This window comes from Mobula birostris, chromosome 19 (genome assembly GCF_030028105.1).
Source record: "Mobula birostris isolate sMobBir1 chromosome 19, sMobBir1.hap1, whole genome shotgun sequence".
NCBI lineage: Eukaryota > Metazoa > Chordata > Chondrichthyes > Myliobatiformes > Myliobatidae > Mobula > Mobula birostris.
In genome coordinates this window covers 6,604,078-6,617,528 of record NC_092388.1, presented here as the reverse complement: position 1 = coordinate 6,617,528, position 13,451 = coordinate 6,604,078, and the positions used below count along the sequence as shown (strand labels likewise).

The following is a 13,451-nucleotide window of genomic DNA, read 5'->3' as shown; positions in this document are numbered from 1 at the left end:
TCGGGGGCGGGTGGAAGCGGGACCTCCCCGATAACCCCGCCTCTGACGCCCTTCAGCCAATCATCAAGTGGAGAGGGCGGGGACACCAGGTAAACAGCCCGCCCTCCTGACCTAGTTCAAATTCCATTGGCTGGGGAGCTGGAAGGAGGCGGGACGGTGTGTGTCCGGAGGCGGGAGAAACGCGGCGTGGGTTATGGGGAGGCGGCAAAGCGGATGCTAGAACTCAACTCCAAGGCATTAGAGAGGCTGGTTGCCTGGCTGTGGTTTCTGGTCGTTGTGCATCGGGCTTTGCACAGAAATCTCGTTGACACTTTCCTTCCCCCTTGTAGGTGGGGGGCTGATGAGTGGAGGAGGTTGGACTTAATAATGCAGCTAGCGGAGCGATGCTTCCCTCCCACTACTAACCTGCCCAAGACTACTTTCTACAGCTTGTCAGCCTCTCCAGACGGCCGGAGCCCCGCGTCCTCACACCTCGAGTTCCCGGAGACCGATCGCGGTGAGCCGGTGCAGGAGAACGCCGAGCTCCCCAAGAAGTTTGCCGGTGCAGGCATGCTGACCGAGAGCGAGAGCCACGCATTCGCCGCCTCCAAGGGAGCGGCGGCGGCCGTGGATCGGGCGAAGAGCTCGCCCGCGGTGGACGAGGACTTGACCGAAGTTCGCTACAGTCTGGACGGCATGGGAGCCGAGAGATATTTCCTGTCGCCCGTGGCCCCGCAGAACTTGAGTCCGGGGCATCACCATCAGCAGCCGCCGCCACCGCAATCTCAGCAACAGCAGCAAGCCGGGTCCACTGCGGGCCCTCTGCTCCCCTACCCCGCTCAGCACCCACCCGCCTTCCCCGTTAACGGCGCCAGCAGATACCTGGGTCCACACTCCGTGCTGGCGAACGGCGCCTACAATCCGATCCTGACCCCGGCCGGAGCGCAGGCTTTCCCCCCTTCGGCTTATCCGTCTTACCCCGGATCGGGGCGCTCCCAGTACGCACATGGTTACCAGGGCGGCCCGCTCTACTCCCAGTACCAGCCGAGTATCCCGCATCCTACCCGAGCACAGGTCTACCTCTGCAACCGGGCTCTCTGGCTCAAGTTTCACCGGCACCAGACCGAAATGATTATCACCAAACAAGGCAGGTACGGCTCCATCTCTTACTATTATAAAAGTAAATCCACCGCGCTGGTGTTAATTCCGTTCATTGGTGGGCATTGGCATTGGAGATCTGATAGTTTTACATGTAATCTGAACTTTGCTCAGCTGTTCAAAGAGATAATTCCTAATTTTACCAGATTCCCGAACAGCAACCCCCAGTAGCGTTATTTGTTTACTTTTTTAAAACTTTTATCGTAGAAGCACTTTGTTATTTTTAATTGATTTGGGATAATATTAATTTGTATTATGTGTGTGCTGTATGTGTACTGTGTTGTGCACCTTGGTCTGAAAAAAAAACAAGTTTCGTTTGGCGGTACACATGCGGACGGTTGAGTGACATTAAACTGAACTTGAACTACTGGGTCGCAGGCCGCCGGCAGCACCATGCCAAAAGCGTTCTGTCCTGGGCCAGACTTTCAGGTTGTCTACAAGTGCATCCCATCTTCAAAGATCCTTCCTCTCCCAGGAATGAGGTCGCTAACCCAATGCCCAACCCTCCTCCTCCTTGTCGCAGCCGGGCCTGGGGACTGTCCATGGCGGAGTTCGAAAAGTTAACATTGGACCAAAATGCTGGTCTCCTGAGGATTTCAGTGAAGCGCACTTGTTTGCCCCTTCAGCTTACTGTGAACTCTGATCGGACCGTGCTACAAGTGGCTTCAGGATAGGTCTCTAAATATAACTTTGTTTTTGGAGTAACACACACAAAATTGTGGAGGAACTCAGCAGGTCAGGCAGAAATAAAGAGTTGAGCTGTCGAGCGAGACCCAAGTGTGCCTCCACAAACATACACAAAGTGCTGGAGGAACTTAGCAGGTCAGGAGGAATCTATGAATCGACGTTTTGGACCGAGATTCTGAAGGTACTGGAAATCCCCAGTAACACACAATAAAGTATTGGAGAAACTCAGCAGGTCAGGCAGCATCTATGGGAAGGAATACACAGCCAACGTTTTGAGCCAAGACCTCTTCACCGGGTCCTGGTAAAATGGCTCAGCCTGAAGGACCATCGTATTTATTCCTCTCCATCGATGCTCTCTGATCTGAATTCCTCCAGCATTTTATGTGGATTTCCAGCATCTGCAGAATCTATTTTTAACGCGCATATTGAAAATTCTGCACGTTGGATGTCTGTGGGCCTTTTTATGGTTTCATTGTTTTGTGGCTGCCTTTAAGGAGAGGATTCTCAAGGTTGTATAGTGTATGCATGCTTTGATAATGAATGTACTTTGAACATGGACTTGTTAAGTATAACCAGAAATAATGCAACTAAAACGCACAGCTTTAGCCTAAATAACGTGACGGAACCCACAGGAGGCGATTCCGTTCCAGAACATGATTCGAGCAATTATATAGAGAGAAACGATCGGTAAAATACAGTCAGGAGTCAATTGCAACGTCTGGCAGCTCAGGTTGTATCTGTGGAAAGAGAAATGCAGTAACCGTTCAGACCCTTCGCCGAGCCGAAACCCCGCAGGTTGTGCACCTATTCATTCACCGGGAGTTCGGGAGGACAGGCTATACCAGGCTCGACGCCGTTCGCCCGAGCATACTGAACGTGTACGTTCAACGGATGCGAGCCCTAACTGCATTCGAAAGGAAACTTATTATCAAAGCACGTACCTATTGCCATATACTACCCTGAGATTCATTTTCTTGTAGGCATTCACGGTATAACAAAGAGAAATACAATAGAATCAACGAAAAACTATGACGATGACTCAATGTGCAAAATAAGAGCAAGTGTGCAAATACAACTTAATAACAATAATGAATAATGAATATTGAGAACATGAGATGTAGATTCCTTGAAAGTGAGTCCATAGGTTGTGGAATCAGTTCAGGGTTGAGGTGGATCAGGAGCCTAGAGGTTGTAGGGTAACTCCTGAACGTGGTGGCGAGGGACCTGTAGCTCCTCTTGGAAGGGCAGACAGCCTTTTCTTGTGAACCGGGCAATACATTATTTCAAAGCCGAATGAAAAGGTGTGTGTGCGAAGACCACACGTGTTATCATTAAACCTGATAGGAATCTCTAAACCCCGGGTACAACTACTGTACCCGGGCTCTGAGCGACAGGAAGTTATCTATTTTTTAAAGTTTGAGATTCAAAGCTAAGTCTCAGTGGATCGGTACAGTGGAACACACAAAATGATGGAGGAACTCAGCAGGTCGGGTACTGGTAGCCCGTCTCATTTCCGATTGCAAGATACTTGATTCTATGACTAACCCTGTTATCAATCCTCGAATAAATTCGAACACGAAATTTAAGTTAGCTGCGTTGATAGTTTCGTATAAGTAAAACTTATACCACTGATAAGGTAGCCACAGACCCGATGAAAACAGAAAATGATAGCGGATATTGCCTTTAGAGTTAAGAATGAAGCCAGTGTCTCGGTCTTCTGCACATTACATCCCCATGGTATCGTGAGCAATGGGCAAATTACCGCGACGAGATGGTAAAATCAAACTGTTCAAGTCCAGTTCTTTTCTAAGCCAATACAATAATTTTATCCAGGTTCTCGGTACTTGTTTATCGGGCTGCCGGCCTTCAGAATGCTCGCTGTCTGTAAACAAGTCAAAATGCAGTGTAATGTTTTTTACACAGACCGTTCCTCCTTTTGTTTCTAAAGTTTGATATGCCTCAGCACTAGTGAGAAATGCAGCGTCGGAGATCACGCCTTCTCACCGAAACAAGATTGCATCTTATACACACTATACCTTTAGATCTTTTTACACTTTTAAGCTCTGGGTCGAGTTTTGGTTTTGTTCGCGTAGGGAAGAAAATCCCACCATCATACAGCTGTTTATAATTTTTTTTTCCGTGACAATGCGTGACTGTGACTCTGGCTTTTATGTGAACAAGCTCTCTGCGATGCTATTCATGTCTCCTGATCATTCGCCGTTTGTATTTGATCAATTGTTCAAGGTGTGCTCTCCTTACCAAGCGCGCTGTTTCGAGGAAATGCGGTTCTGAGTATTTTGTAGTTTTGCCAAAATCTCTCTACGTCTAATCACTTTTTAGAGATCCCAATCATTAAATTCCGATGTTTCCATCTGACTCCGGTTTTAATTAACGCCTCGTGGAAGTGCAAAAACAGCGCTGCAGTCTGAAATATCCGGATCTCCCAATGAGACTGCCACGAACGATCACTTTCTGTTGGCAGACTTTTGTAACATTATAATTACAATAGAAAAAAAATCAAGAAGATGCCCTGGTTTCTGTTTCGGGATGACGCGAGCATTAATACCATTCGAGTGTGGAATACTCACGATTATCGCTTTTAACGCAGAATTACTGATGCAGCTGCCGCTAGCGGTTAGGCAGGATGTTTAATGCATTTTCTCCGGAACAACGACGTTCCTTTAATTCCATCACAGTTTTGCGAATGTCAACAACGGGGAAAAATACATGTTAATTAAACTTCTACATTTTATTTTACTGAAAGGAGGTCGTGCGCCGTTAGTACGTTCATTAATCTAAATAAATTAGATTAGTTTCTTAATTCCTATTTCCTAAAACTATTCTGAATTCCCTAGGTTACAATGCCGGTAGAAACGCGGGGTAACACTGATGGCATTAATAAACAGTATTGATGCAGACCGGTAATATTCAAGGTCAAGACTAAAATTAGCGGTAGACGTTTCCAAACTGTGCTTCGCGGTCTATTAAATTATTAATAATTTAATAATTGTCAGTATACATCGGCATTAAAAGTTCCCTCAGTAGTTGAGACCGGGAGATTCTCTCCCATCTCTGCAGCCCGATGTGTGGTCGAGCACACAGATGAGATTGCCAGAGTGCAGGGATCTCTCCCTGAACCCAAGGCCGTATTTGACACTCCGACCCAAAATCGCTGATACCTGCTCGGGCCGAGTCGGTCATCAAGATGCGCTTAAAATGCCATTCCTGTTTGAAAATAGTTTCTCTTCTATAAACTGCCAACGTTCCAGCAAGCAGAATCTCTTGTGTTTAACTTTACAAGGTTTTACTTTCGATCAATATGACCTCGCGAATTTCAGATTCGAGTTTTTTTCTTTTAAGAGAACACTCGCGTTTAAAATTTAAGAAATTTTATGTTCTGTGAATGTTCAAGAATGTAAGGCCAGAAATTAGTCCAGATGAGTCACGATTTACACTAAACGGCGGAGATGTATAGTCATGGGGTCTGTATAGTTCAGAATTTACCTTTCTGACCCGGGTTCTAATGAAGGGTCTGCGACCTGAAATGTGAATTCTGTTGTACGCTCTGCTCTCTAACAGTACTGTCTGTCCCGCCTATTGTTTCCAGAATTTTCCATTTCCTTCAGATTTCGGGCGTTGTGCATGACCTTGGCTTCTGTTTGGCAGTAAATATAAAACGCACTGTTTATTTTCCCCTTTATTCCCCTCCGTAGAAGCTGCCTGACCTGCTGAGTTCTTGCAGCAGTGTGTGTGTGTGTGTGTGTGTGTGTGTGTGTGTGTGTGTGTGTGTGTGTGTGTGTGTGTGTGTGTGTGTGTGTGTGTGTGTGTGTTGCTCCGGATTTCCAACACCCGCAGAATCCCTTGTTACGATGTCATTTCATCACTCTTATTTCTTAGAGTGATCTAGTATGTCTAGATTCAGATTGTTTAACGTCATTTTCAGTACACGAGTGTAAAGGAAAACGAAATCATTGTTAATAACAGAGATCCGATGCAGCACAAAAAAGACACAGTAAGATAAAACATGGTAAATATAAATAAGTAAGATAAGATTATATACATAAATTGACTGTATGTCCATAAAGTGAGGCTAGGCACATAAGATGACTGACACGAAATGATAAAGTAGTGGTGGGGTGGGGGGGGGGGTGTCTAGCCGTTTTACTCGAGTAAAGTCATCTTTTCTTTTGTTGCCTCCATTTTTTTTCCGCAGGCGCATGTTCCCTTTCCTGAGTTTCAATATCTCCGCCCTGAACCCGACGTCCCATTACAACGTGTTCGTGGAAATTGTGCTGTCCGACCCCAATCACTGGAGGTTTCAGGGAGGGAAGTGGGTGACCTGCGGGAAAGCTGACAACAACATTCAAGGTAAATCCTGTAGCTCGCTCGAACGTGTGCGCGGGCTCTCAAACGGATGGGGTTGTGCCGCCTTCTCCCCCTGTAGGGAACTAATCTAAGGTCGCAATCAGACCAGTACAGCGTGGTAGATATTAGTAATTGATTTAGAGAGCACCTTCCAAAGAAACGATAAAGTTCAAAGTGTTCACAATCGGATAAGTGCAAACATGAAAATAAAAGACAAAGATGTCAGTTAAAAGCGAGATTTTGAGCTTGTGATTAAAAGTGTCAAATTTGCCTGCAGCCAAAATGGTTTTGAGCACCACAGTTAGTTTTTTTTAAAAAAACTGACCTGCAAATTATCTTTTGAGGGAGGGTGTTTAAAATTTAAGAGACTGCCGGAAGAAGACCTGAAAGCTCCAGCAGGATTAGAAAACGAAAGCGGATTATAAAACTAACTTCAGATTTATATTTATTGCCCACATTTCCGTGTTTTAAGCTTGGTAAGTGTTAGCAATTAATCATCTTTGCGACCCCCCCTTTACCCTGATGTTTCTGTGTGATTTAGAGGATAGAAAGGTGCAGAACAAGAATAGGCCCTTAGTCCTGCAATGTTGTACCGAACGAATTAAATTATTAATTAGATGGCTAACTTAACTAGAAATCAGAACAGCTTTCATATCACTGGCATATGTCGTGAAATTTGTTGTTTGGCGGCAGCAGTACATTGCAATACCTAGTAAAAAAAACTATGCATTACAATGAGAAGTACTCTATGTATAAAATATTCTAAAACGTTAAGTAAGTAGCGCAAAAAAGAGCAAAATAAAAGGAAACAGTGACGTAGTGTACAATGAGAAGAGAGCTTGTCCTGTGTGATGGGGGTCCTTAGTGACCTATGCTGCCTTTTTGAAGCATTGCCTCATTGCCTCTTCTTATCCCTCCTGCCTACTACACAATGTCCATATCCTCACATTTCCCTCACATTCATGTGCTTTTCTAAACATCTCTTAAAAGTCAGTTAACAAATTGTTAATTGCTTAAAGTCCTGTCATAATCCTCTGACCTAATAAGCAAACCAGGAACATAGGACTAGTTGGTATATGTCATTGGAGGATAATCATTCAAGATTCAAAATTATTTATTGTCATTCATCAGTACACAGGAGTAAGGGAGGACAAAATGATTGCTACTCTGGACCTCCAAGATTTATCATGTTTCAATTGCTGATACTTTTTGAGAGAGGCAGGACTTCCATTTCACATTTTCTCAGCAGAATTGTCTAGAGAGTCGATTAAAATCAGAATTTCTAGTAAGAATTCCAGCTCATGAGGCCGCTGCCATTTTTATTTTTTCAAGTGAGGTTACATCTTTTGACCGCCTTCCCCATCTGATATACAGCTTGTATTGAAACAGCATCTTTAATACAGCAAAATGTTGCCACGCTGATGGTCGGGCATCCTTTGCTGGATTCATCTGGAACCACCGAATGCAGAAAATGAATAAATGAATCTCAGGGTTGTATATGGTGATATATATATATCTATATATGTATGTGTGTGTGTGTGTGTGTACTCCAAATATGGTGATATTCAATTTACTTTGAACATCCCTGAGTGTAAAACTTTGTGACTATCATCCATCCACACCACCCCGCTCTTTCAGTGACTTTTTCACTTTATTTATATTTTATTTTATAAAGACACATTCTGGATCCGGTGTCTTTCAATGTTTTTTGCTAAGTTGATTATCCTAACATCAAAATTGAATTTTTAGAGCAAACGTCATCCCACCCGGAAATGTCAAAGAAAAAAGATCAAGATTCTAGTCAAGTTCCCATCCCGTCTGCCTGCATTCGACCCGTCTCCCTCACTTCTTTCTACTAAAATCGGCAGGATGCACAGGAGCTTTGGGTCGCACACGCTCAGGTTCAGGAATAGTTGTTGCCCTGCAACCATTGGGCTCTGAGACTGGCTTGGATCCCTTCACTAAGCTGACTCACTTTCAGGCACCCTGCGTTTGTTATGTATGGTTTTTCATGGATTTCGCTGTATTTTTTAATTTCCCGGTGGGTGTCTGCAAAGATAATGAAGCTCAAGTTTGTATATGGTATGCATACAGTATTTGATACAACTTTGAACTTGGCTGTTAGCAATCAAGGAGTGTGCACCACTGATACAAATGGTCCAATCAAATGAAAACACGTGCATTTAAGTTCCAGTCTCACCCCTATCATTATTCTTCAATAATTTGGTTTGCCAACAGTTAGAAAAACATGCTCTAGATGTTTTGAAAAATTCTAAATTTAACTCCTGCGGGTTAGATGCAAGATTCAAGACTGTTGAATCGAGTCATTTCCAGTACTTGAGTTTAAAGGAGAATAAAGTAAATGTTACTCCAGTCCTGATGCAGCCCAAACAAACACAATAAGATAAAGAACACAATAAATATAGGCAAACAAGATAGCTCATGTACATAGATTGATTGTAGGTCTGTAAAGTGGCACAAGACACAGGAGTGTCTGTACATAAGCGAGCTCTGACAGGAAATGATAAAGTAGTAGTGGTGGGATTAGTGGGTGGAGGTGTTGATCAGCCTTACTGCTTGAGGAAAGGAACTGTTTACAAGTCTAGTTCCCTCTAATTTTTTTTTACAGCTGTGTGGACCAACCATTAATCCGAGCAGGAAATTTTTACACGGCCTGAAAACAGCACGGCACTTCAATAAAACATTATATAAAGAAAAAATCCAGCTGTGCAGCAACAAAGGCTTAGAGGGAACAGTGCTGGTGGCCCTGAGGAGTGGGGCAAACAAACTGCGGCTTATTAATGTTACACGTTATGTAAACACGGCCGTATTTGGCCAAACTGTAATTTGAAGAAGTATATCAATAATGCTAATATTGCAAGTGTGTTAACCATGCAACTTTGTACTCCTTAAGATCAAATGCAACCTGCAAGCCCCCAATATCCACACTAACTGCTACAAAGTATATAAGATTCTAAATGCCATTTGCATTATGTAATGAAATTGCAATCTTGCACATCTGTTAGCAGGATCGTTTTGTTTGGGCTGGCATCCAGAGTAAACATCCATCTTTTCAACTTTATTGTTCTCTCTCTCTCACCACCGCTGTTCATGGCCACACAGTACCTGAAATGCTCCTGTGCACATAGCTTTCATTGCCACGCAGCTGGAATAAATACAGATGAGAAAAAGTTTATGAAATGCGAAATATTTTCTTTGTTGCATAGTATTTCATTATACCCTTCATTTAATAAATAAAATCAAAAGTATGTGATTTTTCAACTGGCATTCTAAATACTTGTATGCATATTACTAAAAATACAAAAATTATTTTTAAGTGTCACTTAGTTTTCAGGCCATGTTAATAATGATCCTGCTCAGAGCAATGGTTGGTCCGTGCAGCTGTAAAGAAAACTTAAGGGGAATGTTGCACATCACCCCTTAAGTAGGAAGCTAAATAAAAAGTACAACAAATGACTTTGACTAGTTTGTTCAGCAGAGGTCATTGTAAAAGTTCAGCCAATTAATTAGGTTTATAACTCCTCACCTCAACTAAGATGTTACATATTTAGATTACTTGACAATTGGATCAATGAATGGATGGTTATAATGGAATTGATTTATTATTTTCACATGTACTGAGGTACATTGGAAAACTTGTCTTGCATACTGCTCAAACAGATCAATTCATCACAACAGTGCATTAAGGTAGTACGCAGTGAAACAGTAACAGGATACAGAATAAGGTGTTACCATTACAGAGAAAGTGCAGGCAGACAATCAGGTGCAAGGTCACAATGTGGTAGATTGTGAGGTTGAGGGACTATCTCATTGTACTAGTGAATCAATAGTCTTATAACAATGGGCACAAAGCTGTCCTTGGTGAGTGATGTCACCTTCTACTTGATTGGAAAGGGGAAAAGACAAAATGTCTATTTGGAATGATAGGCTGATGAAGTGCAAGTCATGTCCTCAAAGAAATCTCACCAAATAAAGTACAAAGTGCAGTGTAAATTTATTATCAAAGTACATTTATGTCACCATATACCTGAGATTCATTTTCTTGCAGCATTCACAGTGGAATACAGAAGTACAATAGAATCAATGAAGACTATACACAAAGACTGACAACCAATGTACAAAAGCATAAACTTTCATTTTCGACACCTTATAAACAGAAATTTAAAACCTTGTAAGGCGTCATTTCATATTAATTAATCATTCAAAATAATGAATAACCCATTTTCAAACTGAAATCACACAAATTCACAAAGAATGGATTTTTAAAATGTATTCTATTTATTTAGCGGTATGGTGCTGAATGGACTCTTCCAGCCCAATGAGCTTCACCACCCAGAAACCCACCTATTTAACCCTCGCCTAATCACAGGACAATTTATAATGATCAATTAACCTTCTAACCAGTACGTCTTCCCACTCGGAGTGTACAAACTCCGTATGGAGGGTATCAGAATTGAACCCTGAACTCCAATGCCCCAAACTGTAATAGCATATGCTACCACGGTGCCTGAGGTTTCCCTTCTCAATGTTATTCACAGCATTGCACTTCTCTTTCATTGCTCCCAGGTAACAGAGCTTACGTCCACCCTGAATCTCCAAACACTGGGGCTCACTGGATGAGACAAGAGATTTCCTTCGGGAAGCTTAAACTGACTAACAACAAGGGTGCAACCAACAACAGCACTCAGGTGAGCAGCCAGGGCCAGCTACACCTGTCCGTGATGTGTTACTCTGTAATTGTGACCAACACCATGTGAGATCCTTAGCGTATTTTTTATTGATGCAGATGGTGGTGTTGCAGTCTTTACATAAATACCAACCACAGCTGCATATCGTGGAGGTGAGTGAAGATGGTGCAGAAGATATCAGTGACTCCTCAAAAACCCAGACTTACACCTTCCCTGAAACCCAGTTTATTGCAGTGACTGCCTATCAGAACACTGACGTAAGTTTAATTTGCAACATTTTAAAAATGGTAACATAAATTGAGAAGTTGGCAACAGAAATTTTATGAAGTTTTTTTTAAATTATTAGATCACACAGCTCAAAATTGATCACAATCCATTTGCCAAAGGTTTTAGAGACAACTATGATTCGTAAGTATATGCTTTCAATATGTTATATTCAGGTAACTTTTCCTTTTCTCCTTTTATAGCTTGCTGTATCATAATCATTTCATCAGTGTTCTGTTCCTTTTTTAAAAATCTCAGTATGTTCACGGCTCCAGAGAATGATCGATTGACTCCGTCACCCACCGATTCTCCTCGGTCCCATCAGATCGTACCCGGAGCCCGTTACACCATGCAGCCTTTCTTCCAAGATCAATTTGCCAACAGCATACCATCCGCCCGGTTCTACAATGGTGAGCGAACAGTCCCCCAAACGAGTGGCATCTTGTCCTCTCAACAGGCGGAGGAGTCAGGCAACCCACCGCAGAGGTGGTTTGTCACTTCTGTGCAGCAGCCTGGGACCAACCGGCTGGACTTCACCTCTTATGATGCAGATTATGCTACAAATGCTTTGCTGCCCTACGGCCTCAAGCCTCTGCCCATCCAATCTACTCATTCTCTGAGCTACTATCCTGACCCAACATTTGCTTGGGGCTCCAGGAGTTCCCAGTACCAGAGAAAGATAGCCCCTGGGTTAACGTGGTCCTCCAGGACGAGCCCTTCCACTTTCCCAGAAGACCAAGTGTTGTCCAATGAGGAAAAATCAAGAGAAGAAGCCAACTCACCGTGGATCGAAACTCCTCCATCCATCAAATCCATGGACTCTGACTCTGGACTCTATGAAAATGCCTGCAAACGGAGAAGGGTCTCAGCTGGAAACTCCAGCACTGAGAGCTCCCCAACAATCAAATGTGAGACTATCACTCCAAAAGAGTATAGCAAAGATGGTACAAAAGCGATGGGCTATTATACTTTCTACACCAGCCCTTAATTAAAGAGTATTTCTGTTGTTTGTATGTATATACCTAATCCATTTGCCAAATGTCAAAATGGTCTTATGTGTGCCAAAAAGACTGAACTTTACTTCCATCTTTAGGAACTGACTTTGTACAGTCTATTAGTGCAATCAAATTTTTAAGAAGGTGCCAAAGCTGTCTGAATGCTGTAAGCAACAAGATGGACATATTCTAGCTAACCCTGTTCTCAATGTTACATCCCACAATATATAGTATTAATTTTAGAAAGAATTTCTTGGGGCGGGGGAGGGACTGATTGACTTTTATCATATGTGGTTTTATTTATTTGAAGGTACATTGATGTACAGTTCCTGTTCTGTATAGTCCTCTGTAGAATAGGTGCAGTATAATGTAAAGGAAAATGACCAGTGTTAGTTCAAAGTAAAATCCAGTCCATCGATGTGTACAGATTAAGCAAAAACAGCTCGATTCAAGCATTACATTTTTTCAAAAGCAATAAAATAAGACTGTGGATTTCAACATTCCAAGGGGTTCTGTGAGAAGGGAACCATGTACCTGTAGAATCTTGATAAATGCATAACTAATGCACTTAATTTTAGCAACTTCCCATGTGCTGTTCACTTACCAGAGTTAGAATTGTGTATAAAACTTATTGGCAGATTAGTTCTGTGTTTTTTCAGGCTTCAGTCGGCCATTTGATTGTAATTTTGGAAATTAAAATCTCACCTATAAATTAAATTCTTCGGACGTTTACGTGTTTTAAAGTGCACCAATTTGCTTTTTAAAACAACTGGTTTGCCATTTTCAGCTGAGAGCTTGCCAATGATCTAATGTGAGACTATCACTCCAAAAGTACAGCAACGATGGTCCAAAAGCCATGGGCTATCTCCTCTTGCACCTTATGGGACAATAAATCAGCCATGATTGAATGACAGAGCAGTTTCAATGGGCTGAACGGCCTCCTATGTGTTACTTTATACATTTCAACAACAGCCTTTAAGCATATTTATGTTGTCAGTTTATTTTGTGCCATTGTCGTGGTTATTTGCAATTGGTCCATTATATTAAAAATAACACGGCAAATAATAAGCTTTCCTGATATTTTGAGGATTACAATAATTTTTAAAAATGGGCCTTGTTTATCTACAACTAATTGTATATGAATCTTACTTCTGCCAGTTTTCACAGAGAGAGATACCAACCGTCTGCACAATCTCAATAATTAATCAAGTAGATAGTTAAATGTTTTCAACCATTGGCGCTACATTTAAATTGTAGGATGCACGGTGACAAACGGCGGAAGGTGGAGAGTACC

The 13,451-nt window shown here is 42.4% G+C and overlaps 1 protein-coding gene across 2 annotated transcripts; it reads left to right on the top strand.

Annotated features, from left to right (window-relative positions):
* Positions 1-239: 239 nt before the first annotated feature.
* Positions 240-13,161, top strand: LOC140212417 (eomesodermin homolog). 2 transcript variants are annotated; one of them, XM_072283179.1, is made up of 6 exons: positions 240-1,130; positions 6,038-6,192; positions 10,777-10,898; positions 10,997-11,155; positions 11,245-11,306; positions 11,421-13,161. In XM_072283179.1, the coding sequence occupies exons 1-6, from the start codon at positions 367-369 to the stop codon at positions 12,148-12,150; spliced, it is 1,992 nt and encodes a 663-aa protein (XP_072139280.1). In that variant the 5' UTR covers positions 240-366; the 3' UTR covers positions 12,151-13,161. The 2 variants fall into 2 exon arrangements, with proteins under 2 accessions (XP_072139280.1, XP_072139281.1); XM_072283180.1 differs by having other exon boundaries at positions 1,046-1,126; positions 11,421-13,158.
* The last annotated feature ends 290 nt before the right edge of the window (positions 13,162-13,451 follow it).

Excerpts from the sequence above, each read along its gene's own strand:
- LOC140212417 (XM_072283179.1), top strand. The coding sequence starts at position 367 with ATGCAGCTAGCGGAGCGATGCTTCCCTCCCACTACTAACCTGCCCAAG. Across the intron at positions 6,193-10,776 it reads AGCTGACAACAACATTCAAG|GTAACAGAGCTTACGTCCAC; the intron begins GTAAATCCTGTA and ends CATTGCTCCCAG. Across the intron at positions 10,899-10,996 it reads CAACCAACAACAGCACTCAG|ATGGTGGTGTTGCAGTCTTT; the intron begins GTGAGCAGCCAG and ends TTATTGATGCAG.